Genomic DNA, 26,633 nt, shown 5'->3' with positions numbered 1-26,633 from the left:
AAACAGGAGGGCTCTGTAGGAGAGCAGATCACGGGGTGCAAATTTGGAGATCGGGGAAGGTTTTATTGCTCTTGCTTCATTCCCAACCGCAACAAAATTGTGCCTGTAAGTTTTTTCCACTGTGGCAAATAGCAGCTTTGGTGTGTGTGTGTGTGTGTCTGTGTCTGAAGTTGGGGCATCAAGACAAAGGATTAGCTCCCCCCACCGCCGTGCCACAATCCCAGTCCAAATCCCCCCACTGGCTGCTTCCAATTACGGGACTCTAAAGTCACATATAATTTAGTCTCAAAAGTGCATTTGCTCATATCCATTCCTTACAGTCCTGGCCTCATCCTTTTGCCTGTCCCTTCCCCAGTGGCAAATTTTAGATTGTCAGCACCTCAGGACACAGACCCTTTATTTGGATAATGTGTTTATTTGGTTTACATGTTGTAAAGTATATACACATATAAAAGTTTATATCTTGTAAGACAGCATATGCGGATGGCACTGTATTAGTTCCCAATGCGTTCAGCTCATGTGCGCGCTCATGAGTGCCAATGCGCACAGGCACATCGGGTACTTCCGGTGATGCTGGAATCAAGGCCGCCCCGACGGTCCCTTTCCAAATGGAGCGCTGGCGGTTGGTGGGGGAGCAGAGGGCGGGGTAAGTGCACCCTCCCCTGCCCTTAAAGTCAACCCCCCCCCGCTTTGAACTCCCCCCCGATTCAGTGCACATCCCTAGTAGCAAACCCGGTTCAAATTGGTTAGGTTCAAAGCTTAAGTCACATGCACCTCAAACGTTTACACATCCACCATCTTGAATTGGGGTGGCTGATATCATAACAAATTATGCGCCATTGAGGTGTTCCTATGTGTCCCTACAACTGTACCTGATTTGGTTCACTTTGGTCCAGGCATTGCAAGTTGATAGGGACAGACACAAGGATGGACATACTCACACGGAATGCTGGGTGATCTCATAAGCCTACTGGAAAGTAGGCTAATAATAGCCACAAGAGCATACAAGCCGCATCAAAACAGAGAGGGGAGAAGCCACTAAAAAGGAACAAGCTACAGCAAAAATATGCAGGGTCTATTGGGAAGGCCTGCTGAAAGAGAAGTGAAATTTTGCTGCTTCTGGGTGTCGTTTGTTGCCGTTTAAGAGAGAGAGCGGGAAAGGGAAAGCCAGTCCCACTGTGACTAGCTTCATTGTATGAAGCGAAAAGAAAGCTTTCCTCAGTGTGTTAGCTGCTGCATCTGCTGAAAATGCGACTCCTTTATGGTTCTGGCGCGTTACGCCAGCTGGGGTGTTTGACAGCACTGCTTGCTTGGGCCTGCCAACTATGCGCTCAACATTCAAACAAACTGGCAGGATGTCTGGTCTGTATTGCATTCAGCAGGGAGGCATACATAGCCCTGCTCAGGAATTGTTGGGGAAAGGCTTGAAAATAAAATGGCAAGTGTTGAAATGCTATTCTATAAGTCTGGAGTGTGTGTGGCTTGTGTGTCGAGCAGGGCAGACAGTTCTGGGCACCTCATCTTGCAAGTGGTATCACAGAGCTGGGAAAGGGTCAGAGGATGGGAAGGGATAGACGAGGGCTGGTCATCCGTTTCCCAAGCCTTGGTGAGGGGCGGGGCCTTTCCTGGCTAAGATGGCTGGGGTCCTAACATGTCCTGACTCTGGTCTTGTTGCCCAGCTGGAGTACAGGAGACACCAACATGAGAGCAGGGGGGTCTCCTGCCTTCAGTGGGGCTTGGGGTGGCTGCCCTTTGTCCATTCCCCTGACTCCAGGGGTTCTCAAACGTGGGTCCCCAGATATTATCAGTAGGGATGTGCAAACAGGTTCAATGGTTCGGGGTCGAACCAAACCATCCCGTTTGGTCTGACCCTGGACCGAACACCCCCCCGACTGTTCGGGGGTTTGCAGACCGTTTTTAAAAAAATCTGTTTGTGTGTGTGTCACTTACCTCCTTCGGGGGAGTTGTTGGAGGCAGCAGGGGGTCAGCGGAGGTTCCCCCTCCCCGCGCTGGCCTTCCTTGCAGCCCAAACTGGCCATTCAGGCCTTCCCCCTCTGGCGTGGTGGCCATTTTGGAGGCCGCCGCACCTGCACAATTGGCCTCTGCATGGCCTGGGTCATGCAGAGGCCTATTGCAGGTGCAGTGGCCTCCAAAATGGCTGCCGTGCTGGAGGGGGAAGGCCTGAATGGTTGTGCTGCAAGGAAGGCCGTTGGGGGGGGAGGGGGAACCCCTGTGGACCCCCACCCCCAGCCACCTCCAACAACTCCCCCGAAGGGGGTAAGTGACACATAATTTTTAAAATCTTTTTTTTAACGGTCCCCACCCCCAGACTGAACTGAAGGGGTTCGAGGGGGTGCCGGACCGAACTGGCCCAGTCAGGTTCGAGTCCGGTCCGGACTTGAACTGAACTGGGCCAGCCGGTTCTGTGCACATCCCTAGCTGTCAGTACTTGGTTGTGGCTGGGGATGATGGGAGCTGAAGTGCAACAACATCGGGGGACCTACATTTGAGAACCCCTGCCTGACTCTGATTCTAGCAACTGCACTTGGAGTAAAGGTAAAGTTGCGATGTCGAGTCGGTGTCAACTCCTGGTGCCCACAGAGCCCTGTGGTTGTCTTTGGTGGAATACAGGAGGGGTTTCCCATTGCTTCCTCCCACGCAGTAGGAGATGACGCCTTTCAACATCTTCCTATATCGCTGCTGCCTGATATAGGTGTTCCCCATCGTCTGGGAAACATACCAGCGGGGCTTCGAACTAGCAACCTGCTGCTTGTTAGTCAAGTATTCCCCTGCTGCGCCACTTAAAGTGGTCATTAGGTGGAGTACAGGTGGCAAAAAGGTTGAAGAGTTTGCGAAGGCCCTCCCCTGTACTGTGGTCGGACCGCCAAGGTTTGGACAGGTTGCGGGGTGGACCAAATAATTACTTTGCAGCAGGCTCTGAGTGCAGAGGTAGGCATCGGAGACATACAAGCTTGTTGAGCTGAAGGAAGGCATTTGCAGGGAGAATTGGGGAGAGAGCGGGTGTTTCTTTCTTATTAGCAGCAGTGTTTCTAATTAGCTGCTGCTAACTGCTCACTTGCTGTGGCCTGAGAATTCCTGAATTAGCCAACTCCTGCTCCTGGCAGCAGGGGGCAGCTTTAATGACTGTTTTTCCTTGGCAGCCAGAGCATAAGAACAGCCCTGCTGGATCAGGCCCAAGGAAGCCCATCTAGTCCAGCATCCTGTTTCACACAGTGGAGCAACGGATCATTCGTTAGGTTTGTTTAAAGTGCAACTTATGAAACTGTTATAATAAACAAACTTAAATAACCACTATACCAGTCTATTACAAACGGACTCCCACTTTGGTTGCAGAGCCTTAGTGCTTTTGCTGGAAAATTTTGGCGTTCGTTCGGCTCAGTGCGCACTGTAGGTCTTCATAAAAACGGATAATGTTATACTAGCAGTCCCATCAATTAAAAACAAACAAACAATGGGAAAGTCTGGAAAGAAGCAGTTTTATTGTCTTGTGTGCCAGTTTCATGCACTAATATTGATTTCCTTGAAAAGCTGGAGAAGGTTTGACTTCTTTGCAAGCTGCTGTGCACGTGTCCCGGTACTGTCTGGAGAGTCCTGCAATCCTGCCTCCAGAAGAACTTGTGTGCATGCTGCATGCTGACCGGCACATGCCATGTGCAGGGCTGTAGGAAGCGGGGGAATTAAAATGGGTCAGTGTTCCCTCTAACAGGGATTCCCAGATGTTGTGGACTACAACTCCCATAATCCCTAAGCAAAGACTATTGCAGCTGAGGATTCTGGGAGTTGTAGTCAACAACATCTGGGAATCCCTGTTAGAGGGAAGACTGGCTTGGAGTCAGATGGTCAGGACCAGTGTTCCCTCTAACAGGGATTCCCAGATGTTGTTGATTACAACTCCCAGAATCCCCAGCTGCAATAACCTTTGCTTGGGGATTCTGGGAGTTGTAGTCCTCAACATCTGAGAATCCCTTTTAGAAGGAACACTGGTCAAGACACTGATTACATAAACCTAGGGGTTCTCAAACTTGGGTACCCACATGTTCTTGGACCACAACTCCCATCATCCCAAGCCATACTTTTGAGCCACTGTGGCTGGGGATAATGGGAGTTGTAGTCCAACAACATCTGGAGACTCAGGTTTGAGAATCCCCAGGGGTACAGACCTTTTGTTCAGGCCTTTCTGATGGTGCACAAATATGTCCCATCAGCTCACCCCCGCCCCTGCCGGCCATCATGCAAGAGAGGAGAGATACTGTACTTCTTCTGTGATGATACTTCTATATTTCTGCTTTCTAGAATTTTTTATAATGACTTGTATTTTAAAAAAGTTTTACCTGATTAATCGTGGCACATTTTTAGTTGAGCAAAAGGCTTTTAATCTCACTGATTACTGTAAGAGGCTGAACATTGCAGCTCTAATTTTGCTAAAGTAAGTTTTGCATAATAGGAAATTTGCATACGTGCACACCTGTTTCATATTCTGATGCCCCCACTGTAGCAAAGAAGGGTTTTCCCCATATGCTCTTAAATTTCCCCCAGCATAGGGCTGTATTCTCCCTGTCCTTGCATTTTTGTTTTGGAAGCCTCACTGGGATGGGTTTTTCCTCAGGCCTGACCAGATGTCACGTTTGAAACTGACAGGGAATACTGTATTTTTCTAAGCCACAAACTGGTCCCAGCATCAATCTTGGGAAGGAAAAGGCAACTCTCACGGGTGGGAACGGATTTTTTGGTGCCTGCTGCTGAGATCAGCTCTACTGCTACCTTTGGCAGCAGCCAAAAAGGGTTTAAAAAAGAAAAGAGCCCCAGAAGATTGCTGCTGCCACCACTCACCAGCAAGAAACCAGGGCTGGTCTGTCAGGCTTTCAGTCAACACAGAATCAGGAGGAGGCGAGTCTTGTGGCGGTGGTGGTGGGAGGAGAGCTGGTCTTGTGGTAGCAATTGTCCCCTTTGCTAAGCAGGGTCCACCCTGGTTTGCATTCAAATGGGAGACTACATGTGAGCACTGTAAGAGGGGATGGGGCCACTCTGGGAAGAGCACCTGCCTGCTTGCATGCAGAAGGTTCCAAGTTCCCTCCCTGGCAGCATCTCCAAAAAGGGCTGAGAGAGACTCCTGCCGGCAACCTTGGAGAAGCCGCTGCCAGTCTGGATAGACAATACTGAGCTAGATGGACCAGTGGTCTGACTCGGTAGAAGGCAGCTTCCTATGCTCTTCTTTTCTTCCTATGTCCTTTATGTTCATCCTATGTTCCTAGGAAGGCAGCTTCCTATGTTGTTTATTGCCTCCTCTAGCCTTTGATTATCTCCAGCTTTCAGTCTCCCTCAACAAGCCAGTGTGGTGCAGTGGTTAGAGTGCTGAGCTAGGCCCGGGGAGACCTGAGTTCAAATCCCCATTCAGCCATGACACTCACTGGATGACTCTGAGCCAGTCACATATCTCACCGCTCTGGGCTCCTTGGGGGAAGAGCGGGATATAAATGTAAACAAACAAACAAACAAAAACAATAATTCATTCCACCTCCCCTGGAAGCAGAAGTCCAGTTAGTGTTTGCTGGGTCCTATTGGCCTACAGCTCCCTCGTCCTCTCCTGCGCCATATGTATCGCGGGACCCTTCATCAAGAGCATGTAGACTGTATACAATATTATATTATATTACACTAGCTGGCCCAGCGCAAAGCACCTGCTCGCTAGTTCTCCCTGTCTCTCCCCACCACCACCACCGATCCAGCTCCTTGCGCCACCTTCCCCCCGCCCGAGCCACCCCTGCCATCCGGGATGGCAGCAGAGGCAGCGAAACCTCCTTCCTGCCCCCACACCGGCCGATTCGGCCCTCTACCCGTCTCCTATTCAAATGCAACCAGGGCAGACCCTGCTTAGCTAAGGGGGCAAGTCATGCTGGCTACCACCAGACCAGCTTAAATACCTGATACCTATATAACCTCATGCTAATATCAGAGCCTGCATGGAATACCCACACAATTAAATGGCAAATGCTCAGACGCAGAGATTTTGCTTTCTAGAAGTTTTAATCATTAGGGACATTGGAACTTGCCTTATACTGAGCCAGACTATTGGTCCCTCTAGCTCAGGGGTGTCTACACTGATTGGCTGTGGCTCCCGGCCCCATCCCTAGAGCCTAATGGAATCTCATTATAAAATATGCAAGCATCTTACCTGTTCGGTTTTTCCCATCCTTAGCATTCAGATCAACACCAAGGGACAGAAGGGTCTTGATAGTGTCTGTGTGTCCTTCCTGCATTACAAATAAAAGACACACTTGTCAGGGCCAACAAAACGAAACCATTTCCATTCCCCATGCTTGTGTGAGAGATCTTACATTTGGGCCTCTCCACTTACCAAACAACCTTCCAAGACTACTCTTCTGTATTACTGTCACATCTAAAGAAAGTTCTGCAGCAACTACTTCTTCTTCAGAAAAAAAACATAATTAGCTTGTGGAACTCATTGCCACCAGGTGTACCAATGGCCACTGGCTGAGATGGTTCTTAAAGGGGCATTAGACAGATTCATGGAGGGCAGGTCTGCCAAGGGCTACTAGCAAGGACAGCTGAATGGAACCTCAGTGTTGTGTGGCAGTCTACCACTAAACTTGTTGCTGAGGAACAACAGTGGGAGAGGACGATTGCCTTCAGTTGTGGGTTTTCTGGAGGCATCTTGATGGAGACAGGACTAGATGGCCCCTCGGTCTGGCCCAGCAGGGCTCTTCCTAAGTTGTCCTGTTCTAAAACACAAGCGCACCGAAGCAGCAGGAAGAACTGAGCACTGGCACATGACTCTCTGCTACCACAGCCTTGCAGCCAACTGACTCAAGTAAACAATTTGATTTTCAAAGGAAGGAAATTCAAAGTAACACTGATCACTGAAAACCCATCCAGCAGTGAATCCATTTGGCTGCCTGGCCAATTGCCCTGGCAGAAATGGAGGAGGAAGCAGAGCCTTTTCTCCCCCATCATCAAAGCGTAACCTTGGCAACTGAAGTGGGGAAGCTGGGGAAACGTCCTCCAGGGTGTGTGTCATGATAATTAGCGAGGTGGTCTGTTGTAGCAAGTCTGGTCTGTTGTAGCAAGCAGGAATTGCCTGCTTCCCCTGCTAACTGAGCAAAGAGGCATCTTTTTAAAGTGGTGATTTTCTTTATTGAGCAGGGGGAGAGCAACTGGCCCTATCCGTCCCCAGCACAGCATCCCACCAGTGGCTGTTGCTGGGGGTCTATCTTATGTTTCTTTTTAGACTGTAAGCCCTTTGGGGACAAGGAGCCGTCTTTACTTATTTTTATTTCTCTATGTAAACGGCTTTGGGAGCTTTGGTTGAAAAGCCACATACAAATATTCTTCTTGGTCGTCCCCTTGGTTTGTATTTGGATGGGCGACTACATGTGTGGGCACTGTGAGATATTCCCCTTAGGCTATGGGGCTGTAGCTCAGTGGTGGAGCATCTGCTTTGCATGGAGAAGGTTCCAGATTCATTCCCTGGCAGCATCTTCTCCAGAGAGATCTGGGAAGGGTTGTGTGAAGAGCACCTTCCTTATGAGGCAAGGCTACGACCCCTGGGGCTATTTAGTTTAGAACAGGGTTTCTTAACTTTAGGCCCCCAGATGTTGTTGGACTACAACTCCCAGAATCCCCAGCCACAAAGGCCATGTCTGGGGATTCTGGGAGTTGTAGTCCAACAACATCTGGGGAGTCCAAGGTTAAGAAACCCTGCTTTGGAAAAAAGATGACTGCGGGGAGACATGATAGAGGTCTCTAAAATCATGCATGGTGTGGAGAAAGTGGAGAGAGAGAAATTCTTCTCCCTCTCCCATAACACTAGAACCAGGGGTCATCCCATGAAATTGATTGCCGGGAAATTTAGGACCAGCAAACGGAAGTATTTTTTCACACAACGCATAATTAACTTGTGGAACTCTCTGCCACAGGATGTGGTGACAGCCAACAACCTGGATGGCTTTCAGAGGGGTTTGGATAACTTCATGGAGGAGAGGTCTATCAATGGCTACTAGTCGGAGGGCTATAGGCCACCTCCAGCCTCAAAGGCAGGATGCCTCTGAGTCCCAGTTGCAGGGGAGTCACAGCAGGAGAGAAGGCATGCCCCTTTCAACTCCTGCCTGTAGGCTTCCAGCAGTGGCATCTGGCGGGCCACTGTGTGAAACAGGATGCTGGACTAGATGGGCCTTCTTGGGCCTGATCCAGCAGGGCTGTTCTTAGGTTCTTAAGGACTCCTGCCTGAAATCCTAAAGAGCTGCTGCCAATCAGTGTAGACAATCCTGAGCTAGCTGGACCAAGGCTGTGACTCTCTATAAGGCAGCTTCCTACCGATGTTCTGGTGCATTGTGTAAGGCAAGGATGTGGGTATCCTGCCCTACATAGAATCATCCTCTTGCTTACTCTGAAATAGGTGATTGCAACACAGGGCGAGGATTACTGTCCCACTTGCATGCACAGCTGCATTGCAGAAGCAAAAATCTGGGGCCTGCCCTGAAAACCTCAGCTTTCGTTTTAAAACTACAACTGTCTATATAAACTCAAACATCTGTGGGCAAATGTAAGGGGCTGTGAGGGGGTTGAGCAAAGGCACCCAGCAGCCGGGCCTGGTGCCTTACCCACTGGGTCGTCGTCGCCCCTAATGCTCTACCTCTACTCTTGACACATTACTGAGTGGAGAGCGGGTAGGAAGTCCCGCCCCAGTGCTGTCACTCACTCCCTGGAGCTCGTCGCTCATGGTGACAGCGACGTATGTGTGAAAAGGCACCCACTGTAACTGTGACTGGCTGACACTGCAGGGAGGTGGCGGCCATCACGGTTACAGTGGGTGCCTCTTCACACAAATGCAGCTGCAACTGTGAGCAGCGAGGTCCAGGGGCGGGGTGTGTGTGGATGACAGTGTCAGGGCGGGACTTCCTGTCCACTTTTGGCACTGTAACCAATGTTCTCTCTAATATTTTTCATCTTTGTGCGGGATGAGTTTTGTTCTGGGCGGCAGTATCCAGGCAGTGTGTGTGCACCTGCATTGAGAATGGGGCCTTCCTGATTCAACCTGAGTGGGATCTAAAATGAACTGAGCGGGCATCAAAAACCATGTGCGCGTGCGCACACGTGCACGCCTTAGAAGGAACACTGGCTGTAACTGTGAGCGCCACTGATCTCAGTAAGGGTGAAGAGGGCTTAAGGTTTGCAGTGCATGGGTGCCACTTGCACTGAGGTGTCAGTTGACCCTCTCTATCCAATCCCAACTTACTTAGACCTTGGCATCAGAGCTGGCCCCTCAGTCTGAGCAACTTGTTATGATGATGGGATATGATCCCCGGGAAAACTCCACTGCACAAAGCTCATTGAACAGGAGCTGTGCAAGAGGCAGCTGGCGTAACGGTTAGAGCAGGGCTGCACAACTTTGCCCCCCCCCCAGCTGTTGGACTACAACTCCCATCATCCCCAGTCACAGCGGCTGCGAGTGATGGGAGCTGTAGTCAAACAGTAGCTGGAGGGCCAAAGTTGTGCAGCCCTGGGTAAGAAAGTCACACTAGGACCCAGGAGACCTGGATTAAAAGCCGTGTTCAGCTATGAAGCTCACTGGCTGACCTCGGGCCAGTCCCAATCTCTCAGACTAACCTACCTCGCAGGGTTGTTGTGAGGACAAAACGAGGTGGAAGGAGAACCCCGAGTTCGTTGAAGGATATCTTGGTGAGATAAAACATACACTAAAATAAATAACAACTTATTTATTTAAATGATAAAATAAATAAACTTCAAGTGGATTGCACTCCCTCTGTGGGGTAGATCTGTTGGTCTACTGGACTCTGCCATCTTTAATAGGGCCGAGAGTCCTGCCTCTGGTGGGGGCCGTGGCAGAGCACCTCTGGCAGTGGAGGGATGCCACCAGTGTGGAATGGACTGGGGCCCATCCTGCTCAGAGGTTCCCAGCTAGGCATGGTCCCAAGCTCTGGCATGTGGGAAGGTCCCAGCTTCCAAGCTAACAAGTGAGGTGTGCAGTGAAGCCTAGGAAAGGCCGCGATTCAGAGACTTTCTCCTCCAACCACCCAAGTACAGGGAAGTGAGAGAGAGACTTCTCCAAATTACGAGGGACCGCATCAGTTCCAGTAGAAATGAAAAACAGAAGTTGTCGTGGCTGGTTGTGGCAGAAGAGAAAGTGCCGGCAGAGACCGCTTCGTGCTATGGAGCAGGGCGGCACAGCTTTGGTCCTCTGGCTGTCTGACTGCAACTCCCATCATCCCTGACTAATGGCTCGCCACTGTGGCAGGGGATCATGGGGACTGTAGTCCAACAACAGCCAGAGAGCAGAAGTTGTGCATCCTTGCCATAGGGTCACCTCCAACAAGTCTGGCAGGGCAGCTGGATCCAGACATTTCTGGGTCAAATTGTACCGTAACATTGGAAGGCCATGCTTGGGAGTGGGACCCCAGGATCCTCCTGTCGGAACCAGATGAGCCTCCTTCTCAGGCCCCACCACTGGTCCCAGGACCTAAGGGGGTCAAGAGGAGTCAAAAGACACTGAGTTGCCCCTGCACATAAGAACAGCCCTGCTGGATCCGGCCCAAGGCCTATCTAGTCCAGCGTCCTCTTTCACACAGTGGCCCACCAGATGCCTCTGGGGAGCCCACGAAACGACCACCAGGAAGGCAATACCACTTGGGAAGGCTGCAGGCTATGGAGATCTCTATCTTGACTGGTCCCACCTCCAGCTCCAGACCCTCCAAAATCACTCCTGGGGCCACAGGAGCAAAGGGGGTGGCAGTGAGTCTGAGCAGAAACCCAGACAAGGAGGTGCAGTGCCCATCTGGCAGCAAGAGGCCTCCCATCCCTGAGCCTACGCAGGAGAAGCAGAATGCCAGGCCAACACGTGCTTTGGATCAGAGTCCCGCTGAGGCCTCCAGAAGGGGAGGGAACGCAGGGCCCCGAGCGGGTCGGCTGGTGCTCGGCTGCAGTGATGGCCCAAGGAACTGGCGTGCCGAATGTAGGGGGCCAAATGCCACACCTAGCCACCCTGCCCAGAGGTGCTCTTACCCCTGGACTTCGGGGCCAAAGTCCAGGGCCTCCCCATCCCCTGGGGCCCCCCAAATCCTCTTTAGTCTGTGCCGCTATGCCGGGCGGCCGAGTGTGATTGTGAGCGGCGACGGGTGCTTTAGGGACAGAAGGAGGAGCGGGAAAGAAATCGGCCAGATGGGAAGACGTTAAGTTGCATGTTGAAATGTTTCTGCTAATGCATATTTACATTAAAAGACCTGTTTTATATTCTTACGTTCTTGTGTGTTCGGTTGCTGTTTGCACCCTCAAGAACCCACATGTTAAAAATACTGTGTGTGTGTGTGTGTGTGTGTGTGTGTGTGTGTGTAGGGCGATGATGCTTAATTTTCAGCGGGGGTGGGTGGGGGAGGGCCTCCAAAGGCCTTTCAGTCCAGGCTCCCAAATTACTTAGGTGTGCCTCTGCCTCCGCCACGTACCTCCTTGTTTTGTTTGCATTCGTGCATGTATCAGGATGTGCCTTAAACAGCTTGGGCCGCAGGTACTTTGAGAACCACCAGCTCCAAACTGAATCTGCCCACCTGACTGGATCAGCTGGGAGGGCTCTGCCCCGTGTGCCGACACCTGCTGAGGCCCGTTTGTCGAGCACGGCGGACAGGGCCTTCTCAGTTGTTGCCCCCAGACCGTGGGATTCGCTTGCAGCTGAGATCCGCGTAGCTCCCTCTCTCCCAGCCTTCAGGAGGAAAGTGAAGACTGCCCCCTTTTATCCAGGCTTTGGGCCGATGAGCTGTCCTTTGCTCTTTTTAAATGTGTAGCTGTGTGTGTTCTGTTTTTTATGTCTTTATTGACTTGTTGTTTTTATCTTGTTGTTAACCACCCTGGGGGTCTTAGGACAAAGGGCGGTAGATAAAGATAAAGATAGATAAACAAACTAAGCAAGAGAAATGGAAGCGGCAACAGCATTCGCTGCTTCTCTTTGTGCGTGCACAAACGCAGGCACCCACACTGTCCTGCCACACAGCAGCAGCAGCTGCGACAGCAGAGCTACTTGCTGCCACAGCTCCAGTTTGCCACAGAAAGCAGCCTCCTACCTCCTTCACCCATTGCTGCTGTAATGCAGAGGAGGAAGGGGAAGAGAAAAGAATGGAACGGCTGCAGTGGACGCAAGGTGCTCTGTGGCATGTCTACAATACTCTCGCTCTCTCCAGAGACTGCAGCTGGTGTGCCCTCGAGTGCTTCCCGTATTCTGCCTCCCTCTCGGTATTTCCTCTTCTGCTTCCTCCTTTGCATTACTTGCCATAGGAACACGGGAAGTTGCCATACAATGATGAGTCACACCATTGGCCCTTTAGCTCAGTACTGTCTCCACCGGCTGGCAGTGGCTCTCCATGAGTTCCGGCAGGAGTCCTCACCAGCCCTACCTGGAGATGCCATGCCAGGATCGTCAGCAGATGCTCTTCCACTGAGCCCCATCCCCGGAGAGGAAAATCTCACAGTGCTCCATATGTAGCCCACCCATCCAAATGCAAACCAAGGCAGACCCTGCTTAGCAAAGGGGACAATCCACGGCCACAAGACCAGCACAGCAGCGGTGGTGGGACCAGGAGAGGGACTAGGAACTCTCTGTGTGTTTTTCTGTCTCAAAAAGCAGCTGTGGAGGTTAGTGATGTGCACAGACCGGTTCGCAGGCCATTCTAAAGGCCTGCGAACCGGTTCCCTGGGGGCGGGGAGTGGTTCGTGGTTCACAGCTGGCGGGGGGGTGGCTCTTATAGGGCGGGGGAGGGTGCACTTACCCTCTCGCCGCTTTCCCCCCACCGGCACTCCGTTTTTGAAAAGCATTGGGGGCGGCAGCGTACCTCCCTGCCGCCCCGTCCCCCATTTCTCGGCAGAAGGCTTCAGAATGTGCGACTGCATGTGCGCACGGCGGTTCCGTGCACACCACTAGTGGAGGTGGCCCCTGATTTAGTGTGGTGTTATGGGAAAGGGAGTTCAACCTGCTTCTCCTCTGCTATGGTCTTGATCCAAACCGCAGCCCCCAAAGCCACTATTAGCCATGGAAGGGAAGATTTCAGTGTTTCCCCTCTGCAGCTTTGGGAGGGGGTGGGGTTTAGGCTGTGCATGCAGGATCTTTCCCTATGGCCTGGCCTCTCCTGTGCTGGAAAATGGTAATTGTGGTTTTCCTAAGAGTGTGCAAACATGACAGTTTGACGCACAGATATATAAAAATGCTAGATTCACATACTTTCCTGGTACTTTTGGTCTAAAACGGAACTGGCTTTCCACTCTAATTTCCAGTACAAAGCACTGTTCCCTCTAACAGGGACTCCCAGATGTTGTTCACTACAACGCCCAACATCTCCAGCTGCAGTGGCCTTTGGCTGGGGATTATGGGAGCTGTAGTCAACAACATATGGCAATCCCTGTTAGAGAGGGAATACTGGTCCCAGATGATGTTGGACCACAGCTTCCACCATCCCCAGACACATTGTGGGTGGGGATGATGGGAGTTGTAGTCCAACATCATCCAGATATTGTTGACAACATCCCAGATATTGTTGACTATAACTCCCAGAATCCCCAGCTGCAATGGCTTTTGCTTGAGGATTCTGGGAGTTGTGGTCAACAACAACATCTGGGAATCCCTGTTAGAGGGAACACTGGTGCAAAGTATATAGGGCCTTCACTGTGCAGATGCCAAGGCCTAGATGATGTCCTTCAGTGCCCACAGAAGTATCACAGCCAATGGCAGCATTTAACTTTCACCTGACACGTGCCACTCAAGCCTTTTCTGCCTCTGTGGTCTGAACTGCACATAATGGGGACTGAATGCAACATCACTGCATGAACACAGGCCATTTTTTAAATGACAGACCACTCTTGGAAGAATTTAACTGCAGCCATGCCCCTGACAAGCCCCAAAGGAGAAAACTCAGAACCTTTGCAGCGTAATGTAATGCCGTGATCTGGAGTGAGGTGGCTCTCGCGTTGACATCGACACCAAGGTCCACAACGAGGAACCGGAGGGCGTTGTCCTGTGCCGTGACTGCGGCCCGGTGCAGTGGCTGAGCTCCGAGTGCATCCTCCATGGTGTAGCAAGCCTGAGGGAGGGAGGAAGTGATCTTTGTTAATGGTACTGCTCCTGGGGAATTGGCAAACAGCCCTGACTACTTTTGGGCTTGTGTGGGTAACTAGCAAGTGAGAATGAAGCAGCCCATTTCAAAATAAATGTGTGCAAAGCTTTGGTCTTGGAAACAACTGACAGAGAGTTGAAAGTTCAAAAACAGAATCCGGTTTATTTTAGGGCTTAGGGGTACAGAAAAGAAATCCTGATTAGCAAGCGGAGAGGAAAGCTGGTCTTGTGGTAGCAAGCATGATTTATCCTCTTAGCTAAGCAGGTTCCACCCTGGTTGCATCTGAATGGGAGACTTGATGTGGGAGCACTGTAAGAGATTCCCCATAGAGGATGGAGCCGCTCTGGGAAGAGCAGAAGGTTCCAAGTTCCCTCCCTGGCAGCATCTCCAAGATAGGGCTGAGAGAGATTCCTGCCTGCAACCTTGGAGAAGCTGCTGCCAGTCTGTGTAGACAATACTGAGCTAGATGAACCTGTGGTCTGACTCAGTATATGGCAACTTCCTATGTGCAACACAACATTAACGAACAAAACTAACCAGGCTGACAATATTAACCATACTAAATTGAAGCTGCACCAATTTCAATACTTTACAAACAAAATATTGTAGCCACTGTCTTTTACATATTTCAGGGAAGACTAGAAAATAATTCCAAACTGAAAGCTGATACATATTTGAGGAAACAGAAAAATCCATAGCAGATAACCAAACCTATCTGCTATGATGCAGTATGGCACAGGAATTTTCAGATTCTTTAGCTCAGTGACAGAACACCTGAGCCCTATTCAGACATTATGTTGTAAGCACATACAGACATCTGTACACTTTGTACATGTTTTTGTGTGAATGACTGTACCTGCATTCATTTTAACAGCAAACCTGGGTTACAGGCTCCACAAATGCATGGCTCAGGTTGGAAGTGTATTGCTGTACTTGTGTTCAATATGATGTGTGAACATCTGTACTTGTGTACAGATCTGAACCTGTGCACACTGTAGACTCATTGCACAAATGTTCAACTTAATGTCTCAATAAGGCTCTGCTTTGCATGCAGAAAGACCCAGGTTTAGTCCCTGGCAGCACCTCCAGGCAGGGCTGAGAAACACCCATTTGAAATTCCGGAGAGCTACTGCCAGTCAGTGTAGACAATACTGAGACAGATGGACTGATGGTCTGACTCCGTAGAAGCCAGCTTTACATTTTAATAGATTTGCTAGGTTTTTTAAACTAGCATTTTTAAAAACAAAACTAGAATATCTACATCACTTGCACATACCTTATGTTTTTCTAGAAGCAGCTGGGCGATATCAAGATGCCCGTTCTGTATTGCATCCATAAAGGCAGTGACTCCACATTTGTCCTTACTGTCAGGTTCATAGGGGCACCTTGGAATAAACACAGGCATAATGACATGCTGGAGTGAAGACACAGGTCTAAGCCAAAGAAGACTATTGGTTTGGTGGGATTCTGCCTCCATAATTAATTAATTTTAATGGGTTTTATATCATAACTGTTTCAATCATCTTATCCTGGTTTTAGATTTGTTGTATTTTAACTTATGTACATCGCCGAGGATGCACATGTCAGGCAGTATGGAAATATGATAAAATAAAATAACTACAACACCTGGGGCTTTTTAGTTTAGAAAAAAGACGACTGTGGGGAGACATGATAGAGGTCTATAAAATCATGCATGGTGTGGAGAAAGTGGAGAGAGAGAGATTCTTTTCCCTCTCGCACAACACTAGAACCAGGGGTCACTCCATGAAATTGATTGCCAGGAGGTCTAGGACCAACAAACGGAAGTACTTTTTCACACAACGCGTGATCCACTTGTGGAACTCTCTGCCACAGGATGTGGTGACGGCCAACAACCTGGATGGCTTTAAGAGGGGTTTGGATGACTTCATGGAGGAGAGGTCTATCAATGGCTACTAGTCGGAGGGCTGTGGGCCACCTCCAGCCTCGGGGGCGGGGTGCCTCTGAGTACCAGTTGCGGGGGAGTAATGGCAGGAGAGAGGGCACACCCTCAACTCCTGTCTGAGGCTTCCAGCGGCATCTGGTGGGCCACTGTGCGAAACAGGATGCTGGACTAGATGGGCCTTGGGCCTGATCCAGCAGGGCTGTTCTTATGTTCTTAACATATAAATATAAATCAAATCAAATCAATAATACACTACAGCTGCATGTGTTTTAGGGGGGCAACCTTGTTTTTAATGGACAGGCTCCCAGTCCTTGCACAGCCATGTAACAGGCCACAATGCAAGCAATGAAGCTTAGGTTTCACTTGTTCAAGCTGCAGGAGTTTGTCCAAACAGACAGAGAGAAAAAGATAAATGAAATGGGTGCCACCCTAATGATTCCATGCCCCTGCATGCCAATTGTGCTGCTCTCAAGGGCCTGTTGACACTTCCACTATAAATTAGGTCAACTGTTCTGGATCCTCTGTCTCATCAACAGAATGAAGCAAACTCCAAAGGCGATTGGCAGGCCTGTGCAGCTGTAGACGGAATGATACTGGTAGATAAGCCAAGCTAAACAAATGCGTAGGAGAGATTACTGCAACACAACACACACACCCTTGCTGGGGCTCTTCTAAACATAGGATGAGCAACATGCTATGCAGCCAAGTGGGCCCATCATGACTGCAGGTTCAAATCACCATTCAAGCCCTAAGAGATCCAATCAAGTTAGTGAATGCAGAGGGGTTCTCAAACCTGGGTCCTCCCTAGATGGGAGTTTGAATCCAAGAACATCTAAGGACCCCAATTTCAGAACTCCCGAGTTAATAAATTCCAGTTGAGTGGCTTCCTGCTCAGTTGCCCTTGAAGATTTCTCTGCTCAAGTATATACAGTAGGAATATAGGAACATAGGAACAAAGGAAGCTGCCATATACTGAGTCAGACCATTGGTCTATCTAGCTCAGTATTGTCTACAGAGATGGGCAGCGGCTTCTCCAAGGTTGCAGGCAGGAATCTCTCTCAGCCCTATCTTGGAACAATAAAAAAAATCTTGTCCTATTAAAAAATAAAAATAAAAAAATCTTGTCCTATCTTGGAGATGCCAGGGAGGGAACTTGGAACCTTCTGCATGCAAACATGCAGATGCTCTTCCCAGAGCAGCTCCATCCCCTAAGGGGAATATCTGGCAGTGCTCACACACATCTAGTCTCCCATTAATATGCAACCAGGGCAGACCCTGCTTAGCTAAGGGGACAAGTCATGCTTGCTCCCACAAGACCAGCTCTCCTCCTGTATGTGTGCAGCACTGTAAGATGCTGAACTCTGTGGCCCAAAACAACATTTCTTTGTTTGCGCTTCTGCTAGACAAATGTGGGCCAAGCTGAGGGCAAGGTAAGAGTAGCCACGGAGGCTCTGCACGAGTAGTGTAGAAAGCCGTAAGGGGTTTTGCAGGGAGTGGGGGCTTGACCCTCTCTCCCCGCACATGAGCAGGCAGCTTGCCCTGGGTGGCTGGCTTGGCCGCCCACGATTACCGGCTCCGTCACGGAGCAGGTTGGAGCGGTGGGGATCGGGGCCCTTCTGGCCCCCGGAAGTCCCAGAATGCCCTGCGCAAGTGCGCGGGGCGTTATGGGGAGCCCCCCCAACACCAGGAGTCTTGTTGTAGCCTCCCCATCAGGGGTCACGGCGTGGAGCCACGCTGCAGAGCCACACAACCAACAAACCTGGGTTAGCTTTGCTAACCTCGTTCAATGTTGGGGGGGGGCATTTAGGGAGGCTTGCTGCTGGGAGCTGCGTGGTTCCCATGGCAAGCACACGAGCAGCAGGGACCGGTCTGGGCTCCCTTCGCCCGGTTTCTGCTGCTCGTGAGAATAGCCTCAGTGCTGTGCAGTAAAACTGGCATTGGGATAGGTTAAAGCGGGGGTTCCCGGACTAGGGTCTCAGATGCTGGACTACAACTCCCATCATCCACTGTGGCTGGGGATGATAGGAGTTGTAGTCCAGCATCATCTGGGCACCCAGGACTGGGAACCCCTGGGTTAAAGGAGGGCAAAGGTGAGAGAAGAGTGAGGTGAGGAAGCCGTCTGCTGCTCAAGCCACCAGGCAACAAGGACTGGGACTCCCTTGCTTACCGTTCAAGGAGCACTCTCACCACCTCCAGGCCCCCGTGCATTGCTGTGTGTCGGAGAGAACACAAGTCACTATCAGTTTTGAAGCTCTACAGAGAGGAAAAAGAACTAAGGGCATGTTATTTTCCCCTTTGTCCGTTTCATGGCAAAAAAAAAAAAGCCCTGACCATTCTGGTGATGAATGAATATTCCCGGCATTTTTATCCCCATCTATCCAATATGGCAAACAGAGGTGGCTGAGTGCCTGCCTGGATGCAAAAGAGGGCCACCTAAAAATAAGGCAGTGGTTTCTACACAGGGGATTCCCTAAGTAAGCAGAAGTAGACAAGTTTGTAAACTGAAAGCAAAGTCACCCAAGGCGGCCCTTGGAACTTCCAGGACCTGTGTGACCTTTCAGAATGTCCAGGGCATATAGAGGAAAGAAAAATACGATGCTAATCTCATTTGAGGGGAAGCATCCATCTTTTCTGCTACCTTTGGTTCAGAGAGGGGAGGTGGGGTTGAACACACTAGTCTTCTTCAGATGTTATTAGCAGAGACGCTGTGCTTGAGCACGCTGTCTTAAAGCGGGCCCAGACGTCCTGCCCATCTGTCAATCAATCCAGGCACACTGCTTATGGTTACAGCAGCAGTTGTCTGCAGCCAGTCATGGAAATGGAGGACATCACAGCTATAGCACGCCCCGCTGCAGACACCCGCCACTGTAAACGTGAGCGAGGCATTACCTGGATAGATTGACAGGTGGGTGGGATTTCCGGACCTACTTTGAGACACTGTACTCAAGGGACAGTGTCTCTGCTAATAATGTCTAAAGCAGGCTACTGCTGCTGTCCAATCACAGTTGTGCTAGAATCCTGCATTTCTTTAGCTCTCTTCAGTCTTTACGCAGTACCTGCGTTCAGATATCTGTACACTCATATGTGTTTTTGGTGAATGACTGTACCTGTGTTCATTTTTAAAATGCACCTGGGCACAGGTCCTCAAATGCACAATACACATAGGAAGTGCACTGCTGAACCGTTGCTCAGCCTAACATGTGAATCACCGTACCGATGTACAGATCTGTACCTGTGTACAGTGTACACTCGTCCTATGAGTGTTCAGCATCATGTCTGAATAGGGCTTTTATCGGTTGCTGACCACAAGCTGCTGGGAATGGAACCAGGGTGAATTGCTGTCTGTTCTCGAGCTACGAGACTGTGACACAGCTCACACATGGAATATTTATTCCCCATTTTCTGCTGAGGGGACACATCAAGCTATTACCCTCCCCAGCACAGGCCTGCTACCTGCGGTATGCAGTGGCGTTCTTTTGATTTTGCTTTCCGTGTTCCAGATGTTGGGCGAGACGTCAAGCAAGTACTGGATCACCCGGGGATCCCCCTCTCTGCTGGCTATATGGAAGCAATTCCAGCCATCTTTGTTCTTCAGCAATGGGTTTGCTCCACGCTGGACAAGGTCTTGAATAAGCTTCAGGTTCCTCCTGGTACAAGCCATCATTAGCGGGGTCCTAGAAGAGGGGAGGAGGGAGGGAGGGAGGGGAAGAACAGAGTTCACATTCTGTTATGAGGACTGGCAAATCCTTCCCAATGATACAACCGGCAGGTACCCAATATTACAGCTGGCCTTGCGCACCAGTCAGAAACATATTTCGAATTCCAAGGAGTCTGGAAATCAGTCACAAGGCACCTCTCCACTCCTGCTTTCATTAATCGCTTCTCAAGTCGCATACCAAGTATTTTACAGTCTTTAGTTCTCACATCCTAACAACCCTTTTATGAGGTTTCGTGTACTTCAGTATTTACTTACTTACTTATTACATTTATAAACTGCCCCATCCAAAGGTGGTGTACAACAAATTTAAGAAGACATAAAAACACACACTATTTAAAGCAGTGCTAAAAACAATATTAAAACAATTCAAAAACAATTAAAACCATTTAAAACAAATTAAAATACCTAAAAAAACCCCACAACAATTTACAAATCTTGGAAGGCCAGGCCAAACAAGTAAGTTTTTAGAGTTCTCTTAAAGGCCAACAGCAAGCCCAGACTACGGATCTCTGCCGGGAGTGCAATCCATAGGCCAGAAGGAGCTACAGAAAAGGCCAGGTTCCAAGTCGCCACCAGACGTACCGGTGGAAACTGGAGATGGACCTCTTCAGATGACCTCAGCGAGCGATGGGGATCATATCGAAGAAGGCGCTCTCTAAGGTAACCCGGACCCAAGCCGTTCAGAGCTTTAAAGGTAATAACCAGCACTTTGTATTTTGCCCGGAAACATATCAGCAGCCAGTGCAGCTGTTTCAGAACAGCCATAATATGGTCAATAATAATATGGTTTAACTTTTGTAAACCACCTTGGGGTTATCTTTTTAACGAAAGGCGGTATATAAATGCAAAAATAAATAAATAAATAAAACCCAGAGACCAGTCTGGCTGCGCATTCTGAACTAATGGAAGTTTCCGAACTACGTACAAAGGCAGCCCCACGTAGAGCTCATTGCAATAGTCAAGCTGGGAGTTTACCAACTGATGCACCACTGTTTTGAGATCATTCTCTTCAAGGAATGGACACAGCTGTCGAATCAATCAAAGCTGATAGAAAGCGCTCCTGGCCATTATTATTTTATTATTTGTTCGATTTTTAGACTGCCCTTAAAAAATAGCTCAGGGAGGTTCACAAATATAATAAAACAGTTAAAATCAATCAATGATCGGGAATGGAAATTTTAAAATACAATAAGCCATGGCCTCCACCTGAGATACCAGGGTGAGGCCTGGGTCCAGGAGTACTCCCAAGCTGCGTGTCTTTTCCTTCTGGGGGAAATGTGACTCCATCCCGCACATCTAACTCATCCCTTAAATTCCGATCCCCCTACAGCCTTCAGTTCACACATCCTAACAACCCTTTTATGAGGTTCCGTGTCCTTCAGTACTTATTTTATATTTTTGTCTTCCAGAGAGGGAAGCACTAACAATCTGGCGCCATACCAGTCAGCCTTCTTCAAGCAGTCGACAGCCGCGCCTCTCTCCAGCAGGTACAAGACACAGTCCCCATGACCCATGGAGGCTGCTTCGTGCAGGGGCCGCTTGTAGTCATTGTTCGGCAGTTCCAGGTCCATGGCCAATGTCTCAACCAAGTAGCCCAGGATGCCGAGGCGGCCATGGCGGGCCGCGTAGTGGAGCAGCGTGTCCCCCGACCTCCCAAACTGCTTCTGCCGCACGTCCCTGTCCAGGTCGCCGACATGTGCTATCGCCTCTTTCAGGAGTGGGAATTTCCCTTCTTGAATTAACCTGGGGAGCAGTTTCTGGGTTTCTCCTTCAGCCATTGCCAGCCACAGTCCTAGAATAGGAGACTCCTAAGAAGACGTTAATGTTCAGGGTTAAGAAAGGGAGACCTCGGCCAGGCGCAGCGTCAGGGGTCAGTGAGCGGCCCATGCTCAGAGGGCCCACCCCAGCTGAGACAACCCCTGTATCTCCAGCACAGGCTGCAGCGGGGGTGTGAATCGTCAGGAGGGCTCAGGCCACAGCGACTTTGCTCAGGCACCAGTTTTCCCTGTGATGAGGACTCCCATAGGTTGCTGACTACAACTCCCGTACTCCCCAGTAAAGCTGGGGATGCTGGGAGTTGTAGTCAACATCTGGGTATGCCTGCTACAAGGACCACTGCCCAGCTCCCCCATCTTCAAATGGGAGTGTTCTCATTGGCCACCCCTGACTGAGGGCAAAGGTCAGCAATGGGCCTCCCCATGGTGCACTGGGGTCCTGTGTCCCCCAGCTTACTGATGAGTGGGGTGGGGGGCTTGGCGTCAGGCGGTGGACACTATGGCAGCGCCCTCCCCCAGAGGGTAGGAAGAAGAGGAGCTACCACCACGGCCAAGTTCTGTGGCAGCAGATCCTCCTCCCTCTCTCAGCCGAGGGTCTTTCTCCCAAAGACCCCGGCATCGTCACAGGGGCTGTGAAGAAAGCCCATTAGCCAGTAGGGAAGAGCCACCATGTTGGCCAAGAAGATCCCACCCGCCACACTACCCTAGACAGGGATGGCCCACCTGAGGCCCTCCGACTGTTGCTGGACTACAACTCCCATCATCCCCAGCCAGCCACAATTTACTGGGAAGTCTTGGGTTGCCCATCCCTGCCCTCAGGCTTCGCACCTGCAACCTGGAGGTGGCACTCGGCATTTATTAATATAGTATTTAATCATAAGTGGAAAAGGAGCTTCAGATGTGGACCATTTCTTCAAAAACATTTCCTCCTTTTTACTGGCAGGGAAGGGATTCCTCGGAGGCTGCAATCAATCCTGTGTGTGTTCTTTCTTTAGAGCAAGCTCTGCCGAATGCAGGGGTACTTCCTAAGCATGCACAGAATCAGGCTGCATAGCTTTGTGTAAGAAACCTGCAAGGTGAAGTTACATTTTTATGTACCAGAAGTGGTGTTGTTAAATAGCCTCTGCTCTGTACCTATAATAATACACATTCTTAACTCGACGTTGGCTTACTGCCAGACGTATTTTAGTGGCTGCATCATTTTGTGTTGGTTTTTATTTTGATGTCTTCATCTATGGTTTGAAGGAAAGTTAAAATATAGACAGCTTTGTTGCTGTATCACACCAAAGACCCATCTGGTTTGGCCACTGGAACTGTAGTCCCACAACATCTGGGACCCAAGGATGGGAGCCCCTTGTTCCTGGAGATATGTCCCCCCGCCGCCCTTTATTTATTTATCTCTTACATTTCTATACCACCCTATCCAAAGGCTCTGGGCGGTGTCCAACAAAACAGAACAAAAACCACAAAAACCCAGCGAGGACTTTGCAATGACTTTGGGATGTACACACCAGCAGAATACAGCTCAGGAGTCTTCTTGGCATGTTGCATCTCAGAGTTAAAACTAAAAGTCTCTCAGAAAACACCAGGAAGACAAAAGAGAAGGCAATTCTCTGCATGAGATTTGAAACCTGATGAATTATTAAAGGGGCGGGGAGGGGGAATGATCAGGCAAGTGCAACATTGATTAAAAGGATGCCATTCCAGAAAACATGAACGCCCATTCAGTGCTAAAATGTAAGTGCACACTTTTAAATAAATGGGTGTTCTGGAAGCAGCAATACCAAAGCAGGGATTATGCTGCCATTCAGAATTCTCTAGCAAAGCACAATGTTATGATCTGTGTAGAGGAAATGTGCAGCCTGGTCCTGGGCATATTTACTTGCGAGGAAGTCCCACTGATTCAGTAGGGTTTACTCCCAAGAATGCATAGGACTGCAGCCATAAACCTTTGCATTGTTCCTATTTTAAAAGGCAGGCCACTGAACAACGCACCCCTATACAGCGATACCAAATCCATGGACCAACGCAGGCAGCAGTAACAGGATCAGCTGGTAGTCCTTCCAGGGTGCATAATTCCTCCCCTTGCAAGCACGCCCCTTAGCAGCTAGGACAAGCAAAACATTGCCCTACAAATCTTCTGTAGCGTTTGACTCTGCCTAGGAATGCGACAGACCTGCTGTTGCTGGACCCCTCTGGACTCCTCTGTGGATGAACATTTTTGTGCTTGAAAAACAGCAAAAAGGAGCGAAAAGTGATGCAAAAGGCTCTGCTTGTTGAATTCCCACTAATCACACTTTAAAGACACAAGAATGGAATATAAAAGACTCCCTTTGATTACAGAGTTTTGAAAACATCATGTTATATACTGTATATACCATGCAATAAAAGTGTTATGTATGCACACACACTCACATATTAGAAAACAGGCCACGCAGCACCTGAGAGATAGACAGACAGACAATAAGGGCTGCTGTGTCTTTTAAGGCACTGTGGCAGAAACTCAACAGATACACCATTATGAAGATAGTGGAGGAAAAGGTTGCACCTGTTGAATTCCTGCCTGTTGCAGAATGTTAAAGGGTTTCCAGTCAAAGACCAGCACTGCAGCTGCAATATCAAAGCACATTACAGAACACTTTTGGTAGGCCTGGACACTCTCTTTCTGACTGAGGCAATAAACATGGATCTGGGTTGTCAGAGTCTCACTTCAAAGAAAAAAAATAAAAATAAAAATAAAAATTCAAGCATATAGAAAAGCAGCATGTCAGGCTGGAACCCTTCTGCTTGATTTCTATGTACAAGGTTTTTTCTTTCTTTTGTACGGAGGAACATTTAGTCACAGAAGTGCCCAGCAGTCTCCATACACAGAAGTAAAGCTCACACTGTCCAGTGGGGAATAAGCTCTATCGAATACAGTAAGATTTCATGCTGTGGAAGCTTGCATAGGATTGGACTGCATGTCTTCTAAATCAAGGGTTTGCAACCTTGGGCCCCCAAATGTTGTTGTACTATAACTCCCATCATCCACAGCCATAATCACCTTTGGCCGTTGCAGATGGTGGCCAAAGGTGTGTGTACATGCACGTCGGGCACTTCCTGTTTGACACTGACCGGGGTGGCAAGGAGGTACCCTGCCACCCCATGCCAGGAATCTTGGCAAGAGTGCTGGGTGGGGGAAATGTGGCTGGGGTGTGTGTGGTAAGAGCACCCTCCCAGTCCCTTAAAGGTAACCCCCCAACTGCTGCCACCACCGGTTCGTGCACATCCCTAGTCATCAGGAGGTTTGGAATGAAGATGTCATCAGTATGCAGATGACACTCAGCTCTACCTTTCTCTGAGATCAGGGAAGCAGTTGATGTACTGAACCGGGGGCTGGAGGTGATGATGCGGGCTAGCAAACTGAGGTTAAATCCAGACAAGACGGAGGTGCTGCTGGTCAGTAGAAAAGCCAATCGAGACAGCGTGACTCAAGGAGCTCTGGAGGGGTTGAACTCCCCTTGAAAGAGCAAGTGCACAGCTTAGGGGTGTTGCTGGACCCAGCTCTGCTTTTGGAGGCTCAGATAAAGGCAGTGGCCAGGGGTGCCTTTGCACGGCTTCGGCTAGTGCGCCAGCTGCGTCCCTTTCTCGAGAAGGCAGATCTGGCCACATTTACCCTTAGTCACATCGCGGCTGGATTACTGCAATGTGCTTTACATGGGGCTGCCCTTGGAGAAAGAGAAACTTCAGTGGATGCAGAATGCAGCTGCCAGGGTTCTCTCTGGAACTGCTCGCTCGGAGCATATGACACCTATTTTGAAAGAGCTGCCCATTTGTTTCCGGATCTAAGGCCCCCCTGACAATCTTGTTGGGCAGGCAGAGACGTACGTTTTGGACGGTGTGAAAATATGATAAATAAATAAATAAACCAACAAATAATTCTAGGTGCTGGTTGTTACCTTTAAAGCCCGAAACGATTTGGGCCCTGGATACCTGAGTGGCCGTCTGCTCCCAAGGGTTTCTGCCTGCCCAACAAGGTTGTCAGAGGGGCCTTTGCTCCATAGCCAGTGTTGAGAGAGGCTAAATTGTCGTACAGGCAGGAAATCCGTTCTCTGTTGTCGCCCCCAGGCTCTGGGATGCTTTCCCTGTGGCTGCTTTTGAGAAACAACGAAGGACCTTTTTATTTCTTCAGGCTTTTACCCTTTAGGGGCTGCCGGGTCTCTCAGCTCTCCTGCTTCTGTTAAATGACTTTAAGGTTTTAAATGTGATTTTTATGGAGTTTTATTGTATATTAATTTTTGTAAACTACCTTAGGATGCCTTATGGAAGGCAATAGAAAAAACCATAAATAAACAAACAAACAATCTTTTCTGCCTTTCCAGCAAGCGCTCTGATCTGAATAGGAGTGAAATATTGCTTTACATGCTGCCTTTGGGGGAGCATTATTTGGAATACTTGAGTTTCCAAAATTCTTACTGGTTGCATTTCTTACAAACCAAGCAAACAGCTGCTTTTTGCGTCTCTGTTCTGTTCTTTCACTCATTCAACTATTATATATATATATATAAAGAGAGAGAGAGAGAACTACTCCAAGAGTCAAAAATGGAAGCAGGCGCATCTGGAGAGCGAAGGAACTTTCAGGAGTAAGGCACAGCGGCTGACAGGCAGTCTAAGTTACTCATGAGTAGCCACATTGAAATTAATGAGGTAGTCACTAGCCTGTCCCATTCATTTTAATTGGACCATTCATGAGCAATTTAGCTTCACTGTCAGCCACTATTAATTCGGAAGATCACAATGATTCTCTAAGCCTACCTGTCTTTATTTAAGATTTTGTACGGATTCCTTATTTCCTCCACGCTTGCCCCGCTCATGGAGGACTTTCCAGAACTAAAATCAGAACCGGAAGTGTGGGCTGCGGCCCTGCGGGTTCTCACAACATCTCTTTGGGAGGGGGGGGGAGGAGAAATAGAAACGCGTTCGGAACTCCGGGCAAGGTTTCATTTGTCCCCCAGCAGCCTTAGCAACCGCTGAACCCGGAAAAGAAACTGGTAGTGAGCGCTGTGGTTAGCCAGTGGGGACGTCAGTTG

The 26,633-nt window shown here is 49.4% G+C and overlaps 1 protein-coding gene and 1 long non-coding RNA gene across 15 annotated transcripts; one reads left to right on the top strand and one right to left on the bottom strand.

The window, feature by feature from the left end:
* Positions 1-3,478: 3,478 nt before the first annotated feature.
* On the bottom strand, positions 3,479-26,549 carry ANKRD16 (ankyrin repeat domain 16). 14 transcript variants are annotated; one of them, XR_008308519.1, is made up of 12 exons: positions 26,359-26,549; positions 22,393-22,633; positions 21,230-21,597; positions 19,525-19,745; positions 18,239-18,281; positions 15,424-15,532; positions 13,953-14,114; positions 9,650-9,713; positions 6,377-6,448; positions 6,194-6,272; positions 4,852-5,472; positions 3,479-3,680 (listed from the first exon to the last, which is right to left on the bottom strand). XR_008308519.1 is itself a non-coding variant. In XM_053255609.1 (11 exons), exons 2-10 carry the CDS (start codon positions 22,417-22,419, stop codon positions 6,226-6,228), a joined length of 1,113 nt encoding a protein of 370 aa, XP_053111584.1. In that variant the 5' UTR covers positions 22,420-22,633; positions 26,359-26,548; the 3' UTR covers positions 3,479-3,680; positions 6,194-6,225. The 14 variants fall into 14 exon arrangements, 10 of the variants coding, with proteins under 10 accessions (XP_053111584.1, XP_053111586.1, XP_053111588.1 ...); XM_053255609.1 differs by lacking the exon at positions 4,852-5,472 and having other exon boundaries at positions 26,359-26,548; XM_053255611.1 differs by lacking the exon at positions 4,852-5,472 and having other exon boundaries at positions 6,377-6,445; positions 26,359-26,548.
* On the top strand, positions 21,141-22,725 carry LOC128327192 (uncharacterized). The gene is made up of 2 exons (XR_008308523.1): positions 21,141-21,276; positions 22,508-22,725. It is a non-coding gene; the product is annotated as an uncharacterized LOC128327192 (long non-coding RNA).
* Positions 26,550-26,633: the final 84 nt, after the last annotated feature.

Source organism: Hemicordylus capensis, chromosome 5 (genome assembly GCF_027244095.1).
Source record: "Hemicordylus capensis ecotype Gifberg chromosome 5, rHemCap1.1.pri, whole genome shotgun sequence".
NCBI classification, from domain to species: Eukaryota; Metazoa; Chordata; class Lepidosauria; order Squamata; family Cordylidae; genus Hemicordylus; species Hemicordylus capensis.
This window is presented reverse-complemented; position numbering and strand designations above follow the sequence as displayed.